This window comes from Somniosus microcephalus, chromosome 8, assembly GCF_052327205.1.
Source record: "Somniosus microcephalus isolate GS21.2 chromosome 8, FLI_Smic_1.0, whole genome shotgun sequence".
NCBI lineage: Eukaryota > Metazoa > Chordata > Chondrichthyes > Squaliformes > Somniosidae > Somniosus > Somniosus microcephalus.
This window is the reverse complement of record NC_140994.1, coordinates 60,947,567-60,974,051: the sequence shown is the minus strand read 5'-3', so window position 1 is coordinate 60,974,051 and position 26,485 is coordinate 60,947,567. Positions and strand designations below refer to the sequence as shown.

Genomic DNA, 26,485 nt, shown 5'->3' with positions numbered 1-26,485 from the left:
GAAGAAAGACTAAACAGGCTGGGGTTGTTTTCCTTGGAGCAAAGAAGGCTGAGGGGGGACCTGATTGAGGTGTACAAAATGATGAGGGGCATAGATAGGGTAGATAAAGAGGAACTTTTCCCCTTAGTAGGGGGGTCAATAACAAGGGGGCATAGATTCAAGGTAAGGGGCAGGAGGTTTAGAGGGGATTTGAGGAGGAACTTTTTCACCCAGAGGGTGGTTGGAGTCTGGAACTCACTGCCTGAAAGGGTGGTAGAGGCAGGAACCCTCACAACATTCAAGAAGCATTTGGATGAGCACTTGAAATGCCATTGCATACAAGGCTATGAACCAAATGCTGGAAAATGGGATTAGATTGGACAGGGCTTGATGGACGGCGCAGACACGATGGGCCGAAGGGCCTCTTTCTGTGCTGTATAACTCTATGACTCAATGATAAACAAACATAGTCTAAAATTTTGAATACAAAATTTCAGTGCGAGACTATGCTTCAATAGTAGACTTAAGCTGTATGTTTAAGAATATTTCTCACCAAAATAGTCCTTTGCAGGTTTGAGTTGACACTGCTGAACATTAATTTACCAACTATAGTGGCAATGGTAGGAAAAACCAAAGCCCCACAAAGAATGCGAGTAGCTGACACATGATCCGCTAGTGGGCTGGCCTCGGCTGGAACACGAGGAACAGGGCAGCCTATTCCTAGAAGAATAAAAAGAGAAGGAAAAAGACCATCAAAGAAAATTCACAAAACAAAGTAAGCACTTCCTTTTTGTCTGACAGGAGGGTACAGAAAGCATTCACCCACTATAAGAATAATATCTTGTTAGCAAATATTCTTCAGTTAAGTAGTCAGCTATACTTTGCAGTGATTATGCAAGAATCATGCTCTAGGTTTTTAGCACCGAGAATAGTCAAATGTGTATGCATACGATATAAAGTAGGGCTAAAAGCCAACAAACAACAATTGGCAAATTGTCTTATTCAAGAAAGCTATTTTATGTTATTCCTAAATACTAATTCCAGAATCATATTTGGCAAAGTATTCCAAAGTCTTTTGTGTCTTCAGCCAAATCATTACAGTTGTCTTTCTTGGTCCCCCGGGCACAGGATATTGTAGAAGAATTTGTTGAATTCTTGATTTTGTCTGTAAAATAAGCCGATTTCATAACTTAAGTGATAGAACATTGCACAAGAAAGAGTTTATTACACGCATGTTCCAATTTGATTTTTTTTTCAAAATAGGGCTAATATGAGCTTACTTTTCTTTTACTTAGTGCAGGTTTGGAGTATCATCTTTCCTCTTGCAAAAAGGACAACACTATGAAGCAACGCTAATGGTGGCAACATATATGGAAAGCCATCATCAAGGTGCCCATCATATATTATGTCAGCTGTGCAGCATGAACATATTTTACTTGTGGCACTGACACCATAGGAGCCTCAATAACAGTTACCAGCAGCAAGTTGCTAGGGGTTTGGTTATGTGCTTGTTGCCACTCAGCATCAGCCCATACCAGTTTAGTTTTTTGCCATTCAACTAGCAGTAGCTTGAGGGAAAGCAAATCTGCCCATGTTATTATCTCACATAAGCAGAATTAATTCCACATTTAAGATACATGAGAAAATATCTATCACATGGTGTTATTGGCAACAACAAAATATGTCACTGATAACAGTAATTCTCTATTGTGGAGCAATTAAAGGATAATCACTTACAGCATAAAAGAAAAGGATCCTTCACAAAATATACATTGTTCAGGTTTCTACCCTGTGTAGTTGTACATTTGGGCAATAAAGTACAAAACTACAGTATATTCAATAGTAATAATCATCAGGTTTCCTGCCAAAACTTGAACAAAAGTCTCTGGTGCTTAAACCGCCTAAAAAGTACCATCTCCTGATACTTGTATTACATCAAAGCTAATGGGTTATTAGTAAAATTAGAGAGCGTGCATATTCTAAATTTGTCACATAAATCATTATAATCATTTATTTGTTTTTTCTTTCTGATTGGTTAAGAGGGCTGCAGTAACTATGTTTTCTTGCCTTGGTTATCCCACTAATTATATTCCACAAAAGACAACCAATCGCATTTGATAGAGCAGGCATGACCGTTCACTAACTTCCTTAGTCCCTGTTGCACTGTAGGCCGCCTCCTCAGTCTCCCCACTCTCTCCGAATGTCAAGAAACAGACAAAGCCATTATGACACCTCCTTTGACCCAGCATCACGCCATCTCACACTATAGGACGCCTACAGGATAAAGGCAAGAGCCCGATCCATATAAAAACTTTCTTGGTACACTAAAAGAAAACAAAAGAACTTGTATTTATATAGTCCTCAGGATGTCACAATTGCTTTACAGAACAATGGATTACTTTTGAAGTGTAGTCACTATTGTTGTGCAGGCGAATGTGGCAGCCTATTTTTTGCACAGCATTGCACCACAAACAGTAAATGAATGAATGACCAAATTATTGTTTTTTTCGTGGTGTTGGTTAAGGGAGCAGTGTTGACAGGTCACAGGAGCACTTTCTGCTTTACTTCCGATAGTGCCTTAGGATCTTTCATATCTACCCGAGCAGACGGGGCCTCAGTTTAACATCTGATCTGGAAGACTACTTCCCACAATGCAGCATTCTCATATGATTGCACTGAAGACTTTGCCGAGACTATGTGCTCAAGTCTGTAGCAGAGCTTCAACTGACAACATTCTGATTTGGATGCGAATGCTACCGACTGAGCCATCTGACACCAATAATTGCATATGACGACAAACTGAGATTCCACTTTATTCCTATCTACAGTGACATGGACATTCCAAAGTATATTTCTGATGTTTTGTTAAGACAACTGGTAGATTTACAGGGCCACTTGGAATAGTCGCTCACTTCATATTAGCATATGTGTGCGATGAGTGAAGTGCTAGCAGTCAATATTAACAATAAAGAAAAGACATGTTTATATAGAGCCTAAGCTTCTCTAGCCTGACAACCACCTGGTTCCCTGCTGCACTCTCCTTTCTGTCTCTGACCCCTTGTGCATTGCCCACTCCCTTCGCTGCACCACTGGTAACAAACATACGAACATAAGACGTAGGAGCAGGAGTAGGTCATTTGGCCCCTCGAGCCTGCTCCGCCATTCAATAAGATCATGGCTGATCTGATCTTGGCCTTAATTCCACTTCCGTGCCCGCTCCCCATAACCCTCGACTCCCTTACCATTCAAAAATTTGTCTATCTTAAATATATTCAATGACCCAGCCTCCACAGCTCTCTGGGGAAGAGAATTCCAAAGATTCATGACCCTCAGAGAAGAAATTCCTCATTTCCGTTTTAAAAGGGTGCCCCCTTATTCTGAAATTATGCCCCCTAGTTCTAGATTCCCCCACGAGGAGAAACATCCTCTCTGCATCTAGCCTGTCAAGCCCCTTCAGAATCTTATATGTTTCAATAAGATTCCCTCTCATTTTTCTAAACTCCAATGAGTATAGGCCCAACCTTTCCTCACAAGACAACCCCTTCATCTCCGGAATCAACCTCGTGAATCTTCTCTGAACTGCCTCCAATGCAAATATATCCTTCCTTAAATAAGGAGACCAAAACTGTATGCAGTACTCCAGGTATGGTCTCACACAGGACTTCCCTACTTTTATACTCCATTCCCTTTGCAATAAAGGCCAACACTCCATTTACCTTCCTAATTACTTGCTGTACCTGCATGCTAATTTTTTGTGATTCATGTACAAGGACCCCCAGATCCCTCTGTACCTCCACAATTTGTAATTTCTCCCCATTTAAGTAATAATTTGCTTTTTTATTTTTCTTACCAAAGTGGATAACCTCGCATTTTCCCACATTACACTCCATTTGCCAGACTTTTGCCCTCTCACTTAGCCTATCTATATCCCTTTGGAGATTATTTGCATCCTCCATACAATTTGCTTTCCCACCTATCTTTGTATCATCAGCAAATTTGGCTACATTACACGCAGTCCCTTCATCCAAGTCATTAATATAGATTGTAAATAGTTGAGGCCCCAGCACTGATCCCTGTGGCACCCCACTAGTTAGTTTGCCAACCTGAAAATGACCCATTTATCCCGACTCTCTGCTTTCTGTTAGTTAGCCAATCCTCTATCCATGCTAATATATATTACCCCCAACCCCGTGAGCTCTTATCTTGTGTAGTAACCTTTTATGTGGCACCTGTAGTGTCCGTGTGTAGATAAAGACACTGAAGACAGGAGTTGGTTCATAGGTATTTACTAAGCAAGTCTGGGGGGGTTTTTAAAGGATATACACAATACACAGGCTTATATAGCCCAAGTGGCAATTATCGGTGATATGCCTATCAATTAGTCCAATAAAAGGCGACGAGTTAAGAACGTAACTGAAGGTTTTTATTGGCTAAATAACAGAGCCCACCCTCGTGGGTGATCCGATCCAACAGGGAGGAATACTAGCCAGTCAGCTACCTTTATACCTGGGCAGGTAATGGGCGGAGTCGGAGGTGGTCAGCCCAGGTATAACAGTGCGACAAGAGGCGACCTCGTGTAGTGATGTGACAGTGAGAACAGTGAGAACAATATACAGTGATAACTATAACAGTGGTTTACCACATTCACCCCTTGTTTAGATTAGAGTCCGGCGGGGTGAAGTGTATTACCAGCTCTGGTATGTCAGTCTGTCCGGAGGCTTCGTTAGCCTCTCCGATCGTCGCAGCGGCGGTGTTACATTATCCGGTGTTAAAGCTGGTGTCTGCGTAGTCGGCAAAGGCTCGTGGGGTTCCGGCATGCCGTCTACCTCGGCTGGACTCGGGGGGTTGGGAGGGGGGGGTGAGGGTGCGAGGTCTCGTAAGGAGACAGTGTCCTCCCGTCCGTCTGGGTAAGCCACATAGGCGTACTGGGGGTTGGCGTGCAGGAGGTTCACCTTCTCGACCAGGGGGTCCGTTTTATGGGCCCTCGCGTGCTTTCGCAGCAAGACGGGTCCCGGAGAGGTCAGCCAGGTTGGTAGGGTGGTTCCCGTAGTCGACTTCCTGGGGAAGACAAACATTCGAGCATGGGGGGTGGTGTTAATGGCAGTGCAAAGTAGTGACCGGATGGAGTGCAGCGCAATCGGGAGGACCTCTTGCCAGCGGGAGGTTGGGAGGCCCTTAGACTTTAAGGCTAAGAGGGTGGCCTTCCATACCGTCGCGTTCTCTCTTTCCACCTGGCCGTTCCCTCGGGGGTTGTAGCTGGTGGTCCTGCTTGCTGCAATACCCCTCTCCAATAGGAACTGACGGAGTTCCTCGCTCATGAAGGAGGCGCCCCGGTCACTATGTATATAGTTCGGGAACCCGAACAAGGCGAAGAGTTTGTTCAGGCATTTAATGACCGTGTTACTGGTCATGTCTGGGCAGGGGAAGGCAAAGGGGAAACGGGAGTACTCATCAACGATGTTGAGGAAGTACACATTACGGTCGGATGACGGTAGGGGCCCCTTGAAGTCGATGCTCAGACGCTCGAAGGGGCGGGTGGCCTTGATCAGGCTTGCTCTGTCCGGCTTATAGAAGTGCGGTTTGCACTCAGCACAGATCTGGCAGTTCCTGGTCATGGTCCTGACCTCCTCGATGGAGTATGGCAGGTTGCGGGCCTTAATGAAATGGTAGAGTCTGGTGACTCCGGGGTGGCAGAGGTCATTGTGGAGGGTCTGAAGTCTATCACTTTGCGCGCTGGCGCATGTAATGCGTGAAAGAGCATCAGGGGGGTCGTTCAGTTTACCGGGCCGGTACAAGATCTCATAATCATAGGTGGAAAGCTCGATTCTCCACCTCAAGATTTTGTCGTTCTTGATCTTGCCCCTCAGCTTGTTATTAAACATGAAGGCAACCGAGCGTTGGTCGGTGAGGAGGGTAAATCGTTTGCCTGCCAAGTAGTGCCTCCAGCGCCGTACTGCCTCCACAATTGCCTGGGCTTCCTTCTCGACCGACGAGTGTCGGGTCTCGGGGCCCTGTAGGGTCCTTGAGAAGAAGGCTACCGGCCTACCCTCCTGGTTAAGGGTAGCGGCTAGGGCGAAGTCGGATGCATCGCTCTCCACTTGGAAGGGGATTGACTCATCCACTGCGTGCATTGTGGCCTTGGCTATGTCTCCCTTAATGAGGGAGAAGGCCGCGCACGCCTCTTCCGTGAGGGGGAAGGATGTGGTTTTCAGGAGGGGTCTGGCTTTGTCCGCATAATTGGGTACCCATTGGGCATAGTAGGCGAAAAGCCCCAGGGTTCTCCTAAGTGCTTTTGGACAGTGGGGGAGGGGTAGCTCCATGAGGGGGCGCATTCTTTCGGGGTCGGGGCCGATGACTCCGTTCTCTACTACACAGCCAAGGATGGCAAGGCGCGCTGTGTTAAACACGCATTTCTCCTTATTGTAGGTGAGGTTCAGCCGTTGGGCCGTACGGAGGAATTTCTCCAGATTCACGTCATGGTCCTGCCGGTTGCGGCCGCAGATGGTGACGTTATCGAGATAGGGGAAAGTGGCCTGTAGTCCGTTCTGGTCAACCATCCGGTCCATCTCCCGTTGGAAAACCGAGACCCCGTTGGTGACACCAAAGGGGACCCTAAGGAATTGGTAGAGGCGGCCATTCGCCTCGAAGGCGGTGTACTGGCTGTCCTCCGGGCTGATGGGGAGTTGGTGGTAGGCCGACTTGAGGTCGATGGTCGAGAATACGCGGTATTGTGCAATCTCATTGACCATGTCCGATATGCGGGGGAGGGGGTATGCGTCCAGCTGGGTGTATCTGTTTATGGTCTGGCTGTAGTCGATAACCAGGCGATTTTTGTCGCCGGTCTTGACTACCACCACCTGGGCACGCCAGGGGCTGCTGCTCCCCTCAATAATGCCCTCTTTCAGGAGTCGCTGCACCTCAGAGCTAATGAAGGCTCTGTCCCCAGCGCTGTACCGCCTGCTCTTAGTAGCGACAGGTTTGCAGTCGGGGGTGAGGTTAGCGAACAGGGAAGGTGGCGGTACCTTGAGGGTGGATAGGCTGCAGGTGTTACGCGGTGGGCGGTTTAACTTTCGCTGGTTGTCGACTGTGAGTGGGGGGAGGGGTCCACCGTATGCTAGGGTTACACTTTGGAGGTGGGATTGGAAGTCCAGCCCTAGTATGACGGCAGCGCACAGCTGGGGGAGTACGAGGAGTTTAAAATTTTTATACTCTGTCCCTTTAACCGACAATGTCACGACACAGTAGCCGCTGATGTCTGTGGCGTGCGACCTCGATGCCATCGAGATGCGGCTGCGCGTTGGCAGGACGGGGAGGGAGTAGTGGCTCACCGTGTCTGGGTGGATGAAGCTCTCCGTGCTTCCGCTGTCGAACAGGCAGGTCGTGGCGTGGCCGTTGACTTTGATGTCCATCATTGAGCTGGCCAGGTGGTGCGGGCGGGCTTGATCCAGGGTCACGGAAGCTAGGGTGTAGATGAGCGCGTCGTTGTCATGACAAGATGGCGGCGAAGATGGCGGCCCCCGTAGTTCACATGAGGCTCTGTTTAAATCGTTTGCCCCGCACAAAGATGGCCGCCCCTGCTGTTCCCATGAGGCTCTGCAGGCTTCGGCTGCCCCGCACAAAGATGGCCGCCCCTGGTTTTCCCATGAGGCTCTGCAGGCTTCGGCTGCCCCGCACAAAGATGGCCGCCCCTGGTTTTCCCATGAGGCTCTGCAGGCTTCGGCTGCCCCGCACAAAGATGGCCGCCCCCAGGGTTCGCATGAGGCACTGCTGGCTTCTGAGGATTTGCTTCTGCAGGCCTTGGAGAAGTGGCCTTTCTTGAGGCAGGTTTTGCAGGTCGAGTTTTTGGCTGGGCAGCGCGACCTCGGATGCTTCTCCTGGCCGCAAAAGAAGCAGCCAGCGGCCCGATCGGGGTTGCCTGATGTCGGGGCCGGTACCGGGGCTAGCGGGCCCGGTCGGATCCGTGATGCAGACGCTGAGGTAGGTCCCGGGGGCAGCGCTGTGAAGGGTGGTGGGGTGGGGGTCGGGCCCGAGTCCCAGGGTCGCGAATAGTACCTGGCAAACGCTTCCTGGTCTTGCTGGGTGGCCTCTAGGGTGAGGGCGAGGGCTTCGGCCTTGTCCAGGTCTATGTCCTTAGCTTCAAGCAGTCTTTGCCGTGTGTAGTCGGAACGTAGGCCTCTCACCAAGGCGTCGCGGACATTGTCTTCCATGTTCGCAGTAGCCGTCACCGCTTTAAAGTCACAGTTCCTGCCGAGTTGTCTCAGCGCTCGTGAAAATTCAGCTATCGATTCTCCTGGCTGTTGCTGGCGAGATCTTAAGAGATGCCTAGTGTACATGTAGTTTACCGGGCTCCGGTACTGCTGTTTCAGTAGGTTGATGGCATCGTCATACGTAGTCATGTCCTGGATGAGTGTATATACTCTCGGGCTCGCTTGGGCTTTCAGGACTCTTAGTTTGGATCTCTGAGGGACGACGGCTTCCTCCAGGTACGATTCGAAGCAGTCCAGCCAGTGTTTGAAGTCGTTGGCTGAGTTTGGTGCCTGTGGGTTTAGATCCAGGTATGGTGGTTTCAAGGCTTGCAGCCAAGCCGGCTGGTGTGGCCCGTTGTCTGGAGGCTGCTGTTGCTGTGCTGCTGGGTGAGCTCCTTGCTGTTGCTGTTCATTATCAGACATCTTTAAAATTTAGTCAATAAAATTGATATGCCTATCAATTAGTCCAATAAAAGGCGACGAGTTAAGAACGTAACTGAAGGTTTTTATTGGCTAAATAACAGAGTCCACCCTCGTGGGTGATCCGATCCAACAGGGAGGAATACTAGCCAGTCAGCTACCTTTATACCTGGGCAGGTAATGGGCGGAGTCGGAGGTGGTCAGCCCAGGTATAACAGTGCGACAAGAGGCGACCTCGTGTAGTGATGTGACAGTGAGAACAGTGAGAACAATATACAGTGATAACTATAACAGTGGTTTACCACAACCGGCATTACGCACACCTGGGGCTCTTAAAGGCACATACACCACAATTCCTCCCCTTCTAGCTAACTAGTACATCATATTTTAAGTAATTATTAATTAAATGTTATATGCAAAATAATATACATTGCTGTATTAATTAATTATAAGTTAGTCTCTCAGGAGGCTTCCTGACTCAGTCCGGATAACGCCTCGGGGGTGTAGTAGTTTCTGGTGGTGTAGTAGGTTCTTCTGGCAAGGCTGATTCGGCTTGAAGGCCAGTGTCGGGTTCATCGGGTTCCAGTATCACCGGATCGGAGGTAGATATGGGTATCTCTACCTCATCGTTAGATGTATAGCGTGGTGGTGTAGGTTGTCCCTTTTCGGATGACTTGATGATTTGGTCAGCATGGCGCCTTATTATGCTTTCTCCAATGTCCATGGTATACATCAGTGGTCCTAGTCGTGTGCAGATAGTTCCAGGCTGCCATTTCTCGGTACGGTAGTCCCGGGCCAAAACCGGTTGGCCTATCTGGAAGGCCCTAGTTGGCCTTTCATTCATGCCCTGAAACTGCCGGTTCTCCATGTCCCTTCGGATGTTGGGCTTGACCAAATCCAGCCGGCATCTTAGGTTTCTATTGTAGAACATCATGGCGGGAGTTTGGTTTGTAACCATATGTGTTGCATTCCTATATGCAAATAAGAAGTTATCCACCTTGTGCTGAAGTTTTATGTCTTCATTACCCATGGCCTTGATGGCCTTCTTGAAGGTCTGGACAAACCTTTCAGCCAATCCATTGGTGGCGGGATGGTATGGGGCGGACGTGTAGTGCTTTACCCCATTGTTCTTTAAGAACTTTCTGAATTCTTCGGACACAAATTGCGGTCCATTATCAGAACATATTTGTTCCGGCAGCCCATTCCTGGCAAATATGGTCCTTAATACTGTGATGGTTTTTTCCGTGGTGGTGGAGGACATCTTTATTACCTCCGGCCACTTGGAGTGTGCATCAACCGCGATTAAGAACATTGAGTCCATAAATGGACCAGCAAAGTCAATGTGCACCCTTTGCCAGGGAGATGAGGGCCACTCCCATGGATGTAGAGGGGCCTGTGGCGGAGCATTTTGGACCTTCTGGCATCCTAGGCAGCTCTTGGTCATGTCTTCGATGTCTCCATCGATACCTGGCCACCATACAAACGCCCTGGCTAGGTTCTTCATTTTCACTCCACCCAGATGCCCCTCGTGAAGCTCCTTTAGCACTTTATCCTGGAGTTTGGGTGGAATCACCACTCTGGATCCACACATCAAGGTTCCTCGGCACACTGACAGCTGTTCTCTTCTTTGCGAGAATGCTGGCAACAGTGGTTCGCCATGTGCTGGCCATCCCTTCATTGTTAAATCGTAGACCCGAGAGAGAGTAGGGTCATTTCTTGTCTCCCTTTCAATGGCAGAATTTGTCACCGGTAGACATTCCACTATGGTAGAGTGGAATATCTCTACTGGGTCTACTGTAGGTGCCTCTTCTATCGTTGGCAACGGCAGGCGCGATAAACCGTCAGCATTCCCATGCTGTTTTGACCCTTTGTATTCAATGTTGTATTGGTGTGCCCCTAGAAAAAGGGACCACCTCTGTAGTCTTTGTGCCGTCATAATGGGGACACCTTTCTTAGGGTTGAATATGGAGATGAGGGGTTGATGGTCAGTCAGCAAGGTAAATTTTTGTCCGTGTAGGTAATGGTTGAATTTCTTCACTCCCCATACCAAGCTGAGTGCTTCCCTGTCTATCTGGGAATAGTTACGCTCAGCTGAGTTCAATGAGCGTGACGCAAAAGCTATCGGCCGTTCCGAGCCATCAGGGAATCTATGGGACAATACCGCTCCTATGCCGTAAGGGGATGCATCGCACGCCAGTCTGATTGGTAGTGATGGGTTGTAATGAGCCAAAACTTTCTCGGATGTGATTAAGTCTTTACATTTATGGAAGGCACGTTTACAGTCTTCGTTCCATTTCCAAATCACTCCTGTGTGTAGAAGATCATTAAGAGGGTGTAGAATAGTTGATAAGTTCGGTAAAAATTTATGATAGTAATTTATTAATCCCAGGAATGACCTCAATTGTGAAACATTTTCAGGTGCTGGGGCTTTTATAACTGCTTCAATTTTTTCAGGTGACTTATGCAACCCTTCCTTATTAATTATGTGGCCACAATATGATATCTGATTTTGGAAAAATTCGCACTTGGGGCGATTTGCTCGTAGGCCCCGTTCTTTCAGCCTAGTGAGCACCTGCTCCAAATTGGCAAGGTGCTCGTTGTCGTTTTCTCCTGTTATAAGGATGTCGTCTAAGTAGCACTGAGTCCCCGAAATCCCTTGCAGGACTTGCTCCATAGCTCTTTGCCAGATAGCTGGAGCTGATGCTACTCCAAAAACCAGTCGATTGTACTGGTACAGGCCTTTGTGTGTGTTTATTGTGAGATACTTTTTAGAGGTCTCCTCAACCTCCATCTGTAGATATGCCTGTGCCAAGTCAATTTTTGTGAAACGTTTTCCTCCGGATAGTGAGGCGAAAATATCTTCTATCCTCGGAAGAGGATACTGTACCGTGTGAAGGACCGGGTTTACAGTCACCTTAAAGTCCCCACAGATGCGAATTTTTCTCTGTTCCTCAGTTATTTTTCAATGCTTTTTTCATGACTGGAACGATGGGTGTTGCCCATTCGCTCCAATCTATTTTGGATAATACGCCTACCTTTTCCAAATTCTCCAGCTCTGCCTCGACTGCCGGACGTATTGCGTATGGCACCGGTCTTGCCTTAAAAAATTTTGGAATTGCTGCATCTTCCACTTTTATTGAGGCGGTGATGCCTTTCAAGGTTCCTAGTTTCTCTTGAAACACTTCTTTGGCGTTGGCCAAGATGTCTTTTAATCGTTCAGGTATGATGTCATCATTGTTTTTTTCCTTACTGGTCACAGTCAGTGCCTGAATGGAGTGCCAGTCTAAACGTATCTTCCTTATCCATTCACGTCCCAACAACGGTGGACCACCATCTTGTAGAATGTATAAATACAACTTTTGTATTTCTTTGCCGTTGTATACCACAGGAACCTTTATTTTTCCTTTGGGGTATACTTTCTGCCCCGTATATGTTTTTAAGATAATGGATGTGTCTTTTAGAGGTATATGCGAAAATAGCCTCTCGTAATCTCGTCGATTTATTACGGTTAGAGCTGATCCTGTATCTAGCTCCATTTTAACTGGGGACCCTGCTATTGTGAGGGTAACCCAAATGGTCTGGTAATCTTCATTGGCAATTACATTATGTAATTTGAGAGAGCTTAGTCTCTTGTTCCTGGAGTCGCTATCGCTCTTCTGGTCTTTGGAGCTACTGTCCGTCATCATTTGTACCTTTCTGTGCTTTTCCTTATTGATTCTTTTCCCGTTAGTGGATTTTTTATTTTCAGATCGGCATACACGTGGAATGTGTCCCATCTTTCCGCATTGCCTGCATGCTTTTTCTTTGAACCAGCAATCCCTCTGGTCATGGTTGGATCTGCCGCAGCGATAACATCTCTCGAAACCCCGTGTCATTTCATGGGTGCCGAAGTCCTGTTGCCTTTGCTGTATCTTTGCCGCTCCCATTGCACTGAAAGCCTTGTCCAGTGTTAAATCTTTTCCAGAAGATATCTTTTTCTGTGTTTCTACACTTAGGGGATCGCAGATGAATTTGTCTTGCAGAGAATCTGCCAGTCCTGCCTCGAATTGGCAGTGTAGGGTATCAACAATCTCCTCAAAATTCTTGTCCATCGGTTCGGCTGGAGTGATTAAGTTGCGTAACAGCTTGTATGTTTCTGCGCCCATTAGATCCAGAAGCACTGAAGCTTTTTTTTCATCTTCTATTCCATTTGCGGTGCAAAACACCTCCACTCTTTCTACATATGTGGTCCAATCCTCTATCTTGTTATCAAAAACATCAATATTGCCAAAGTTAGGCTCTGTTTCGTTATCAAAAGCATCAATATTGCCAGACTTAGGCATTTCAAAAAAAAAAGATATGGCGCTTCCCGCGATTTTTTTTCCTCTGTAGCAACGATATGGCGCTTCCCGCGCTTTCCCGCCGCTGCTACCGATAACAAGGCTGTTTTACTGTGGTTTCCGTTTATTCACTGTTGGAGACTCGTTCCCGATGGAGGTCTAAACGCGGACCTGGTTGCCGCGCCGGCCGTCTCCCGAGTGCACCCTCCCAGTCCGTTATTGCTTGCCTCCGATTTCGCTGCCTGTCTCAGCTGTAGAGCCCGCCGCTGGAGCCCCAGCCTGAAGCCCAGGAAGGATTAGCGCAGTACCTGCCACCAGCTTGGCCAGCTGGTGAAACCACAGCTTCTATTACTTCCTTGAGTCTTCTGGACGCTGGAGGAATCGATGTCCTTGAGGTGCTGCCGAATTGCAGGTAAGTCCGTTTCCACTTCGTCGCCACTGTAGTGTCCGTGTGTAGATAAAGACACTGAAGACAGGAGTTGGTTCATAGGTATTTACTAAGCAAGTCTGGGGGGGTTTTTAAAGGATATACACAATACACAGGCTTATATAGCCCAAGTGGCAATTACCGGCATTACGCACACCTGGGGCTCTTAAAGGCACATACACCACAATTGCTCTTAAAGGCACATACACCACAGCACCTTATCGAATGCCTTTTGGAAATCCAAATACACGACATCTACTGGTTCCCCTTTATCCACCCTGCTCGTTACATCCTCAAAGAACTCCAGCAAATTTGTCAAACATGATTTCCCTTTCATAAAACCATGCTGACTCTGCTTGACTATATTATGATTTTCCTTAAACACTCCTTAAAATACACCTCTTTGACCAAGCTTTTGCTCACCCTTCCTAATCTTCCTTTCTTCAGCTTGGTGTCCATTTTTCCATAGATCTATGTGAAGCATGTTGGGATGTTTTAAAGGCACAATGTAAATGGAAGTTGTCATTATTGTTGTTACGGTGTCAGCCTTGGCTCATTGGTAGAACTCTCACCTCTGACTCAGAAGGTCGTGGGTTCAAACCCTACTCGAGGGACTTGGGCACATAATTCAGGTGACACTTTTGTTCAGTGCTGAGCGAGCGCTACACTATCGGCGGTTCCGTCTTTTGGATGAGTCATTAAACCGAGGATCTGTCTGCTCTCTCAGTTGGGCGTAAAAAATCCCTTGGTGCTATTCGAACCAGAGGAGGGAAGGTCTCAGTGTCCTGGCCAATATTTATCCCTCAACCAACATCGTTAAAACAGATCATCAAGTCATTTATCTTATTACTGTTTAGGGACCTTGCTGTGTACAAATTGGCTGTCGCATTTCCCTACATCACAACAGTGACTACAATTCAAAAGTACTTCATTGTTGCGAAGTATTTTGGGACACTCGGAGGTCATGAAAGGCCCTATATAAATGAAAGCTCTTTCTTTTCCTCCTGTCAGATCCTGCAGACAACTCAATGCATTTCACACACCAATGAATTACCATTTGAAATGTTGAAAAATGCAGCAGGCAATTTAACACAGCAAGGTCCCACAAATAGCAGCGAGATGAATAATTAATTATTCTGTTTAGGGGGTGTTTGAAGGATGAAGGTCATCCAGGACACCAGGAAAACTCCCTGCTCTTCTTGAAAAAGTACTATGGCATCTTTTACATTCCCCTGAACAGGCAGCCAGAGCCTTGGTTTTACAGTTTCATTCAAAAGTTGACATCTCTGATACTGTAGCGTTCCCTCACTACTGCAATAAACTGTCAATTTAGATTATATGCTCAAGCGCTGGAAGGGGAGGTGGCGTTGAATCCACAACTTTCTGACTCAGTGGTGAGTGTTACCTCTTTGCTAGGGCAATCCAAAAGCCAAACTGACACCTGCAGCCAAACAGCACAAGTGCTTTAGCAGACAGGGGAGGTCATCTTCCTAAAAAATGTCAATATAAAAAGACCAAGTCATCAGAGGTGGAGGTTAGAGAGCAAGTCAAAACAACATGATTGGGAGCAAAAAGGAACAGTAATATACACTCAAAGGAAAGTTGCTGAGGGGTATGGAGAAAAAGCACGACCTAGGGTTCAAATATATAATTGCTGGAATGTGCGAGTGCAGGTAGATAAAGCTATAAAATGGCCAATAGCATCTTGTGTTTTATAAACAGGAGCACATTAGTACTAAAGTAAAGATAAATTTGTATAAGACAATGGTGAGGCCACCGTTAAGAGTATTGCTTGCAGTTTTAGGTAGCCCATTATAGAAACAATATTATAGCTAGAGAGTATACAGCATAGATTCACCAGGAGTGGGAAACTGTAGTTATGAGGAGCGACTTGAGATACTAGGACAATTTCCACTGGAGCACAGAAGGCTATGTGGTGATTTAATAGAAGAAGTTTTGACTGGGTGAATTGGGAAACACTATTTCCTCCTGTTGCAGAGTCAGTGATGAGGGGGGTCATCAAATGAAAATCGTCACCAAGAGAGTGAGGGCAAGAGAAAATTCTTTATATGCAGAGTGTAGTTGGAACATGGAACAATTTGCCACAGGGAGGCTAAGGCGCAGACCACTGCATATTTTAAGGAAGAAGTGGATAAATATTTGAAAACACACAAGGCTATTGGGAGAGAGCAGGGCAGTAGGATTACTTTTGGACTGCACAAGCAAAGATCCAGCACAAACATAATGGACCAAATAGCCTCCTGTTGTGCTGTAATTATTTGTTGTTCTATTTCTTTGATAGGATTCAGGGTCTGGTGGAAGATGATCATATCTGTTTCCAACACAAGGCTCAATACCACTATCACTCCTCTTGAAAAGGTGTCATGAGCCAAACCTACAGGTATATTGCAGAGTTACAGAATACTATATTCACTGAAGAACTAATGATTCTCAAAACCTGATTCAGGAAGCTAGCAGGTCTCCATATTCATCTATTTCAACTATCCTTTGAATAAATATTGTCCTGAGTGAAAAGCAGCAAGCATATGCATATCCACCAGAAGGAACCAAAGCCATACTGCAATAATTATAAACCAGTATTTCTACATTCAATTTTGCCAAATTTCATAAAGCTGCAGTAAGTCAGTCACAACAAATCAATCAAGCTAAAAAAAAAAAAATCAGTGAATTTAAAAATGTTGGAAATTTTAACAGTAAAAACTCACATGTCCAACAAGCATGTTGGTTAATCATCTGGCCTTCTCACCAATTTGTTCAATCCCTCCATTTTTAAGGACGTATTGAGCTGTATTTTAGATCTATTCACACTATTTTCTTCTCTTATTCCATATGTATATTTCTTTGTATGTAAAAGCCATCCCTGAATTCCTTTACTCTGAATGTTTAAATTGTGCTTCAGTTTTGAACCCTTCATCAGCATGAATAATTTGTATATTACATGTAAATCCCCCTCACAATACTGAAAACATTTATTTTATTGTAGCTTAAATGTTCCCCTCAAGTTAGTTCAGAGCGATCTTTCTTACCCTACAATAAATTCTCTCAAACATAATATCCATTCTAATCGAGAAGTGACCAATACAATACACAGTACTCCAGCCACTCTTAGCTTAAATGATACAGAAATAGTACTACTCTACCAAAGAAGCTAGAGTATTAACCATCTACATTTTAAGAGCATCATAAAGGATATGCCATCCCAGGTGCAGTAATGAGCTGGCCTCTTATGGAGTGTCCATTGAACTGTTGGAACTGGATACACAGCATTCTCAGAAAATACAAATAATCAGTCATGAGAAATAGCCACTTATTTTTGTTGCGACATCAGCAGAGAGATCTTCAAGGGAAGCATTCCTGGAGGAATTTGGTTTCTTGCCTTCAGTAAAGATCTGGTGTTGTTGCCAAAAGGGAAATTACTTCCTTTGCTGATGACACCACCAACTACAGAATGGTTTAGTCCCATCTGAAAGACGGGGGGATATCTGTAATTGTCACATTAGGTCAATACAGGCAGATAGACGGAATTGGACAATGGGTAAACAAAAAGGAATTCTCCTTGCATGGAGATAAACTGTCAAAAAAGATCCAACATTGCAATAAAAATCACCTTTGTAATCACTTGCAATCTATGTTGGGCTTTAAAATAGTGATGATGGTAGAAAAAGCAGACAGGAGAACAGGAGTACTCAACAAAATTCAGCACCCACGGGGTATATATTGCTGCAATGGCAGTTCCTGAAACGCATCTTCTCTAATCTTTACAAGGCAGACAATGTCTCTGGGTAACAGCCCAGAAATAGAAAATTATGTACTTTCTTCAGGTAAGCCACCTAGACCCTTGTTAATATGGACTCCCTTCCTAGATTTGGCAAGAACAAAAAGGCGGACTAGAATAGGCAACAGGAAGCAATAAATATTACATCCAAGATCCCAGAAAAAGCAAGAAACCAATAAAGGAGATAGGACAGCAGAAAAACAGGAACATCTAAATAGGCAAAGGGAAGATGCAACAATAAGGTGATCCCACAGACAAGAAGTAGAATAGTTAGCCCTAATCAGGAAAATGGAAAACATAGCCAAATTAGAACCATTAGAGAGTGACAAAGAAAACCAATTTTCCACCTGGATTCAGTAAAGTCAAAGCCATGTATAAAACTGTGGACTTGAGAATAGCTCACACTGCCGATGTGGCTGGACTGTTAGGCCTATACAAAATTATGAATGGAGCACCAACAGAATAATTGATTTCTAGTGCTTACGTCAATCCTCCTTTGTTTGCGTCGGCAATGTAACAGCTGCTGTAGTCACATCGCAACATTCTATCAACCTCTCTTCCTGCGCCACTCTTTCCAAATAATGCAATTGCCTGGTAACTCTGTCCATGGTATGCGCAACATTAACCATTGCTTGATGAACTAGAGTAGTTGGAACATATTGTTGAGAGAAATTTGTGAATTGACCATTAGTTACCCAGTAGACTTTCTCCAAACCTTCGTGCGGACCAAGCAACCACCAGGATTAATGTCACAAGACACATCTTCCTTAGGGTTTGACTCCAGCAGTACCTTGTTGATCTACCACCTCATGTATAACAAAACACCCATGTTCTCAGCCACAATAATCATATTTAGTATAACCTTCATATGACTAAACAGAATGCTTTGGAAAAAAAAGTGAATGACAATTCCTTTTTACTGCACTTTTCAGATTAGGGATCAGTCACATTTTTATACTGTTTATTTCCAGCCACCAAAGAAAAATAAATCAATCACATTTAAAAAAAAATATTTAAATTTACATACATTATTTTATATTTGCACATATACATGAAAACAATCTGGAGTACGCAGTATTTGGGTCAAATTTCCATTAATTTTGTAGCTGGTCTCAAAGATGTTATGTTATCATCCGTACAAATGAAGTACTGGGAGGAAAAGGACTGCAGGCTTAATATTTGTATTCACAACAAACTGGCAACCCATGTCAACAATATTTCTTAGTAAGCTTTGACAATCAGGGACTTTTTAAAAAAATAAAAAAAAAGGGATGTGTAATTTATTCTTCTTTAGGTGTCTGCAAAGCTTAATCACATTACCTCAAAATACACGGTTAGATGTATCTGGATTACCTGGAAATATACTGTTTAAAATCTGCAACTTATTGGAGTATTTTCGCCACAGTCTCAGCACATAGTCCTCCCAACGAATCATCTTGCCCAAAATAAGCATAACTGGAATGGTTGGAAGCCCAATCAAAAGGAACAGTGGGTCAGCTCTCTCCATGACATCTAGGCCTTCTTTATGTCCTACAACCTTAATGCAAAAATCCACATTATCCATTATAGTGATTCAGACAATGATTAGACAGTTGGCAGATAATCAAAATCAACATTGGTCTAATGTCTAGTTATTAATCGTATTTCACAACTTTTCATTTCAGAACATTCCAATTTCACTAAAACAAATAAGGTGATCATAGTATTTCACTTCTACAATGTACAACTGTATCCATTTGGGAAGAGAAAAAAAAATCAAGGATTAAGAATAGGTGGTGTTGCAGATGAATTACAGGTGAGCTAACTGTGGCCCTGGTTAAAGTGCAGGTAGTTGTAGAGAACTTCTGAAAAACAAGTTACAATCTACCATACACACAAAGTTTACTTCACCATCAAAACCATTCTTCTGTTCTGTGCCACAAGAATATTAACACATTAAACATATTTTGAAAACACTACAAGGTGAAACTCTTGACAGACAATAACTGCACCCTAAGGAGCATATTTTGTGTAGATTTCAAACTTATTTTGTATGCAGTACAACATTTGCAAAAGCATACCCACCAACAAACAAGACAAAAAACAACCATTATCCAATGTGCTTTCTCAGTTACGTGCAAGTTACTATACATTACCTGCATAACAGTCACAGCTCCATAGGTGACAGCTGTCCAGTAGATAGAACCCACCATGATTCCAGCTGCAGCAAATGGGCATGCTTTAGAGATGAGGCGGTCTGCAAGATCCAATACATAAACAACTGGACCTAAAACAAGATAAAAAATAACTGAGAATGTACACCAGAATCTTGTTTAGATTAAAGAAAAAGTAATAGATGAACAATTGTAAATCCAATATTTACAACAGGAAAATTAAGAATTTGCAACGGTCTTACTTTATTTCATATGGTACCTATTCTGGCCAAATTACAAGGCAGTTGTTTTAGGTTTAATTACTAATTTTAGTCCAAGAGTTCATACCACAGTTGCTGATAAGTAATAAACATTGAACAGACTTGTAGAACATTTACACTGCAATCAAGGATGATTTAAAGAGCAAGTTAAAAACGCAAGCGAGTAAACATTAAATTTCATTAGTTTTCCTCATCAAATATCCCCTTCTTTAGGATATTTCACCTTCGACAGCCATTTGTAAAGGGCTAGGGTTAAAAGTACACCATGTGCACTTTCCCACAATATTGATGACAGGAGGTATGCTTCCAAATAAGCAAAATATCAGCCCGATTCCTCTCGCCATCACATGACCGTGCAGTTTCTGACTGGGCTGTCTAGATTTTCTTTGGCATGAAAGCAAACATCACAATTCAAGCCATGATCCCATCTCGTGTGATGTTCCCTATGCTTTTCAGGCTATGTTTGCGTTATTTGGGCATATTATAAACAAAGGACAATAACTTCGGTTCAAGTAGGTCACAAATTCCAACACCAAAGAATCTCATTGAAGATACATTCCTGCATTTTTCTCCTGAAATGACATGTTGGTCAAACCTATTTTACTTTGTTGCACCAAAAAGTTAAAAGTCAGAACCACAGAAGTTGGCAACACAGAAGGAGACAGTCTTAAACTAATTCCACTGTCCTGCTCTCTCCCCCCCATACTCCTATATCTTCATTTGCTTCAAATGTTTATCTGCTGTTCCCTTAAGAGATGCAATAGTCGATGCCTCAACTACTCCCTGTGATAAAGCACTCCATGCTCCAACAACATTGCGTAAAGAGATTGCTCCTAATTCCTCTCCCCTCACTGAGGATTTGAAATTGATCCTTTTTCATTGACTCCCAACCAAAGGAAATAGTCTTTCCTTATTCATCTCATCAAAATGCTTTATAATTTAGAAGATCTCTCATCATTCTCTGCACCAATAGTAATAGTCCCATTATCTCAAGACTCTCTTCAACTATAAAATCCCATTCCAAGCATCATCCTGGTGAATCTACACTGTATATTCTCTATGGCTTTAATGTCCTTTCTCTAATGGGGCATTTAAAACTGCACACAGCACTCTAACTGTGGCCTAAGCACTGTCATGTACAAATTTAGCATCCCTTTGCTCTTGTGCCCCTAGTTATAAAAACCCAAAATGCTATTGGCCTTTTTATGGCTTTATCTACCTGCATTTTCAATATCATGGAATTATGTATTTGCACGCTTTTTAGCTCATTCTGTTCCTCTATCTTTCAGTATATTTCAATTGAGTTTATACTGCCTTTCCACGTTTTTCCCTCATGAATTACGTCATCTGCCACCTGTGTTCCCATTCTGCTAACCCTTCTTTGTCTTCCTTTTGGATGAGCTGTTAAACTGTGGATTCTTGCCTCTTTAGGTCGACTTAAGAGATCCATATGGCACTATTCAAATAGGAGCTGAGAGTACTGCTGGTGTCCTCGCCAACATTCATTCATCAAACACCATCAAAACATATTACAGGAAACTTTTTTTTAATCCGGATCTGACGGGACCGGCGTGGTGCCGGTTTATCAAAAAGTCCGGATTAGAGAGAGGTATAGTTAAAAGGTACGAGAGCTCCGTACACAGCAACAAATCCAGGCTTCCCTGTTGCTTAGCAACAGGTGCAGGAACCCTGGCCACACGATCCAGGGTCCCTGTTGCTTAGCAACAGGTGCAGGAACCCCGGTTACACGGCCACAGATACAGGAACAGCCACTAATATGAAGTAAAACTTACCTGAACCTACTCCTGAATTTTGCAGGTTAACAGAGATTTCCGGTTATTTAGGTGCTGGTAAATCGAGAGTTTCCTGTAACTGGTCATTTATCTCATTGCTGTTTGCAACCTTGCAACATAAACTGTCTGCTGCATTTGCCTAGATAACAGTGACTACACTTTAGAAAGTAATTAATTGGCTGTGAAAGTCACTTTATAAATGCAAGTTCTTTCTTTCCTGAAGGCTATTTGCCAAACCCTTCAATTCTGTGGCATCACCTGCAAGTTCCCCTCCAAGTTACACGCCATCCTGACTTGGAAATATATCGTCGTTCCTTCATCGTCGCTGGGACAAAATCCTGGAACTCCCTCCCTAACAGCACGGTGGGAGTACCTTCACCACACGGACTACAGCGGTTCAAGGCGGCTCAGCACCACCTTCTCAAGGGCAATTAGTGATGGGCAATAAATGCTGGCCTTGCCAGCGATACCTACATCCCATAGAATAAAAAAAAGAAAATTTGATAATTGCCCAGAAATTCGGGTCTCCATGGGTGAGTACGTGCTGGGTACTCACCCGTAGGCCCAATGAAAGTGCCGGTTTCGTGCATGCACTGCGCATGCGCGGGAAACCGGAACTTCCGTTCCCTTAAAGGAAGGGGTTCAGAGGTCGAACGCGTTCGCCAGAGAGGCAGCGCGTGCACCTGGAACTTACGTTTTTCCCCCCAGGTTTCTCCGGGAGGGTAAGTCTCCAGCAGTTACACTTTTAAAAAGCAGGCGCAAGGAATTTATTAAAATTAAAACATTTTTTCCACAGGTTTATTATTTTTAAATACTTTAAAAGGTAAGTTTATTTTTAGCCTGGTTAGAAAATGTAATTAATTTTTTCAAAAATGTAAATAATTGCTTAAAAAAGTTATTTTATGTAATTTAGTTATTTTAAAAATGTGATTTTTAATTTTTTTTTTGAAGTTTTAGTTATGTTTTGGGGCTTATAGTATTTATAGTTTTGACAGCTCTTCCTGTCAATTTTATGAATGGGCATTTCCCTGCTACCATTGGCTCTCCATGGCCCACGTGATCCCAGGGGACGCTTCGAACTAACTGCGCCCCTGGGATATGCAAGTACTGCGCGCCGGCAGTTGGAGGAGGCCCAGGATCGGAATCCCACGCGGGCCCACAGCACAACGGCCGGCGCGCTAGGTAAGTGCAGGTCGGAGGCTTGCACCCGCGGGAAGCCTCCGACCCGAATTTCTGGGCCATTGTGTTCCTGGAGGGTGACTGATCTGTGGAATAAGATTCCGGAGACTGATACCTTACAGTCCTTCATGAAGGTGTTACATGGATTCCTGCGAAATGTGGAGATCACCGCATATGAAAGGACATGAAAGTGAAGAGTAAATTATTTCTAGATAATAGTGGATCTGGAACCTCCCGATCATACCTCTCGATCATCTACAAGGGGTCAGTGAGGAATATTTGTCAAGATGATTCCAGAATTGGCTGCTGGTCTTCTTGTTTTTGTCTCTCTGAGCAAGAGTGGGCATGGGGGGCGGGGCCTGGACAGTTGATGCATGGGATAAAATCAAACAAAGGGTAGAGGTGAGCAATATGGGCCCAAAGGCTTTTTCTCATCCTGGATACATAAACTTTTGTTCTCAAAATGTCTTTCCCCCTCTCTCTCTAGAGCTAATATGGACACAACACTAACCCCTGAGGTACATCACTTCCAACTCTTCAATATAAGCAAAACACATTAACCGCTCTCATGTTTCCTGTCCATCAATTGACTTTATACCCATACAGCTCCATTCGCTCTTACAGCACACACCACATTTTTATAACAAGCCTACTTTAAGACACATTATCGAATGCATTCGGAAAATCCATATACACTGCACCCATTGCATTCCCACCATTTCTACAGTCAGTCAGTTCTTCAAAAGACTCTGATAAATTTATCAAACATGATTTGCCTTTAACAAGTCCACGATGGCTACATTAAATAAGTCTTTAAAAAAAATGTTTAAGTCATCTGTTACCAACTATTTCTGAGAAGGCCAAGTTAATATCTCCGTTGAGAAATATTGACCAGATTTTGCCTGCCACCTGCCTCTATATTACAGGTAGCAAACTCAGGAGCTAAGCGACACAATAGTACAGTGCCCTCTAATCTCTGGAGCCAGGATCTGAATCCAGCTTAGACTGATGAGATGAAGTGCCGGCAACCTCAATCAAATTCTTAACAAGTGTGATCACAGATCCACAAGATAAAACTGTCCATAATTCAGCATTTTCAGCCAAAGGTTGCTTCCAGTCCAAAGCTACAAAATTCAGGAGCCTTCTCCATAGCAGAGTTTACCCCTACAAATACATTGCCAAAAAGAGATGGGGTCAGAGTCAATCCTCAAACATGACGAAAGCAGCATCGGATTTACTAGGGTTTAAGCCAGACCTTCAGGTTATGTAAAAAGACAAGAGCTGCTATACTTTAATATACCAGATCAATCCAAAAAATAAGCACAGAATATCAGTAATGGAGCATAGACCTTTTCTCCCATCTGTAGAATATAATGGCCAATAATTTGCGGTCAGCGGCGAAGCAAAGGCTTTCGCCGCTAGCCCTGAAGAAAGCTTCCCACAAAGATCTCACGATCGCTGTGGCGAGAAGTTCAGCTTTTTCGACGTGCAGTCGAGATCAGTGCAGTGGGAATTCCACAGCGTGAGCTGCTGTGATGTCAACAAGTTGTCTAAGCAACCAATCACAATGCAGAATTCTCAGACAGGGAACCAGGTAGTGAAAAGCTCTTTTATTCTGACTTCAATAAAATGTTAGAGACAGCAAAACAAAGATTAGGGCTCTCACATGGGGAAAATGTAAACCTGAAATAAATAAGCACAAAGTTTTTAAAAAATCATTTTTTTGTAATTTTTGTAAAAATTAAAAAAATCGACACTCCACAAAATTAAAATTAGCTTTTCAAGGCCATATCGCTTCTTTAGCAGTCAATACACTGTTAAAATCCCAGTTACACCTAATCCAACAAGGTCTAACTTTTAACAGGGTATTTAACAGCAATATTACTGCGGAAAAGCTGAAGTTTGTGTCAGTTTTACTGATTTCCCCAATTACACCGATTGCCAGCTATGGGGGGTGGGGGGGGCACAGCGCAGCCGGTGTCGGAGCAGTGAATGACTGACCGCAACTTCAGGATTTCGGTGTTAGGATGCGCATGCGCTAAATCCTGAAGTTGCGGTCAGTTTCAAAAGTGTAAATAATGGCTAATGCCGTTTGTTTGCTTTTATTACCAACCGCAAAATCCGGGCCAATAAATTTTTAAAATCCTTAATCAATAAAGGGCACCAAGACCGTTCCAATAGCTACAATGTTCAAGCATCAGACTTCCAGCTGGGTAACCCAAATTCAAATACCAGTCTAGACTAAAACTGGCACTCATTTCCCTTGCAGTTGTTCACATGAGAACTAGATTGGGAGGAATCCTTTTCCACGTCATTCCAGCATACCTCATTAAATGGCTCACGAAGGAGCTCCACCGACAGGATCCATCAGTGGGTTGGCCTGCACCATCCGGATAATTTAAAAAAGCATCGAGGTGGGAGGAAAGGTTTGCAGAAAATTTATATATTTATTTTTAAAGTTCATTTCAAGCAATGATTGCACCATAATCTTCCATCACGAATTTGCCAACTATTTTGCTATTCCATGCAGAGTCTTGATTCTTCAGTGCCAAATTCAGAACTTTGTGAGGCAGCCTCTATTCCAAGATTCAGTGCCAAGATGACTAAACTGCTTTACACTGGGTCTAAAAGTGATCAACAACGTGAACAATATTGTCTGCAAGTCATAGAAAGCAACTATTTAACAGACCAACAATAAGGCCCAGCATGGTTGAGAAATACTGAAGCTGCTACAAAAAAAAAATCCTTTTCTTGCCAAGCCCTTTGAGCATCACTTCACAGGATGGAACTGGGGGGAAAAATTGGTAAACAGACTAGCAGTGCTGATGATCCTATGACTATATTTTCAGGATGAAATGAGAAGTGCACAGACAGGATCTCAAGGCCAATTCAGTAATGTCAAGGTGCTAAATACAGATCCAGGGGCTGCAGGTCCATTTGAGCAAGGCACAAACACCATTGTGGGAGCACCATTAACACAAAGATTGCAGCTGTTCAAGGAGAAAGCAACTAGAATGGGCAATAAATAAGGCTTTGCCAGCATGGCCTACATCCTGGAAACAAATATAAAAACACAGCTGTGCAGCTACACAAATTTAGACAAAAACCTGAAGCAAAGCAGTAACACAAGGTCACAACCTTTGCTAGCAGCTGATAGAAGATGGAGATTGCAATACCTGAGCTAGATCTTAGTAACGTGACCTTTGCTTTCCATGCCAAGCACATACAATAGTGTTGAATCATTTGCCTAATTTTCAATTAACATGTCACACATAAATACCTTCTATTCAAAGATAAGGAACATTTTGTACAATAATAAAGTGCTATAGCGAACATATATTTTGTAACGAGACAGCTCTATGGCATAGCACATTAGTGTATTAATGTGCTATACAATGGAGTGGAAAGTGCCAACACTGAGCTTTTGATCTCAGCAGAGTTATTTAGTCAGAGGCAATTTAAACTATGTTCTTTTCCACAAGAGTGGAAAAAAAAATCAGAGGGTGAGTCAATCTACCCGTCTCCTTGCAGCTGGTTATAGCTAGTAGAGGACTGGCAGTAGACTGGCTAGCTGTCTTCCGAGTTGTGGAATGACAAACATTATGTAGGTCGAAAGCTCAGAAAATGTTGGATAAAAATTAATATTTAAATACATTGTACTGAAGATTTATTCCCCAAATCAATGATTAAACAGACTAATGTACAAATCAAATACTTTTCTTTTTAAAGCACACAGTCTACAAATATCTTAAACCAAGCAAACAAGTTTTTAGTGAACTATTTAGGCACATTAAGGCCGTGATTTCACCAGCGGAGGCAGGATCGCGGCGGGAGAGGTGGGTGGCGGGTCCCGGTCCCGGCTCCAGTCCACTCTCTCCAAGTAATTTTACGTAGGTTAGGCTTGTTAAGCCCG

General features: G+C 43.9%; 1 protein-coding gene across 3 annotated transcripts in view; it reads right to left on the bottom strand.

Annotated features, from left to right (window-relative positions):
- marchf5 (membrane-associated ring finger (C3HC4) 5) overlaps window positions 1–26,485 on the bottom strand; it is a 103,139-nt gene that overhangs the window by 7,727 nt on the left and 68,927 nt on the right. For 2 of the 3 annotated variants that reach the window (XM_085994774.1, XM_085994775.1), the window contains exons 3-5: window positions 19,323–19,453; window positions 18,541–18,724; window positions 533–699 (exon numbers count right to left, since the gene is read on the bottom strand). In XM_085994774.1, coding sequence (XP_085850900.1) covers window positions 533–699; window positions 18,541–18,724; window positions 19,323–19,453 — 482 coding nt within the window. Of the gene's footprint in view, window positions 1–532; window positions 1,145–18,540; window positions 18,725–19,322; window positions 19,454–26,485 lie in introns of those variants that run through there. The other variant, XM_085994776.1, reaches the window with a different exon arrangement.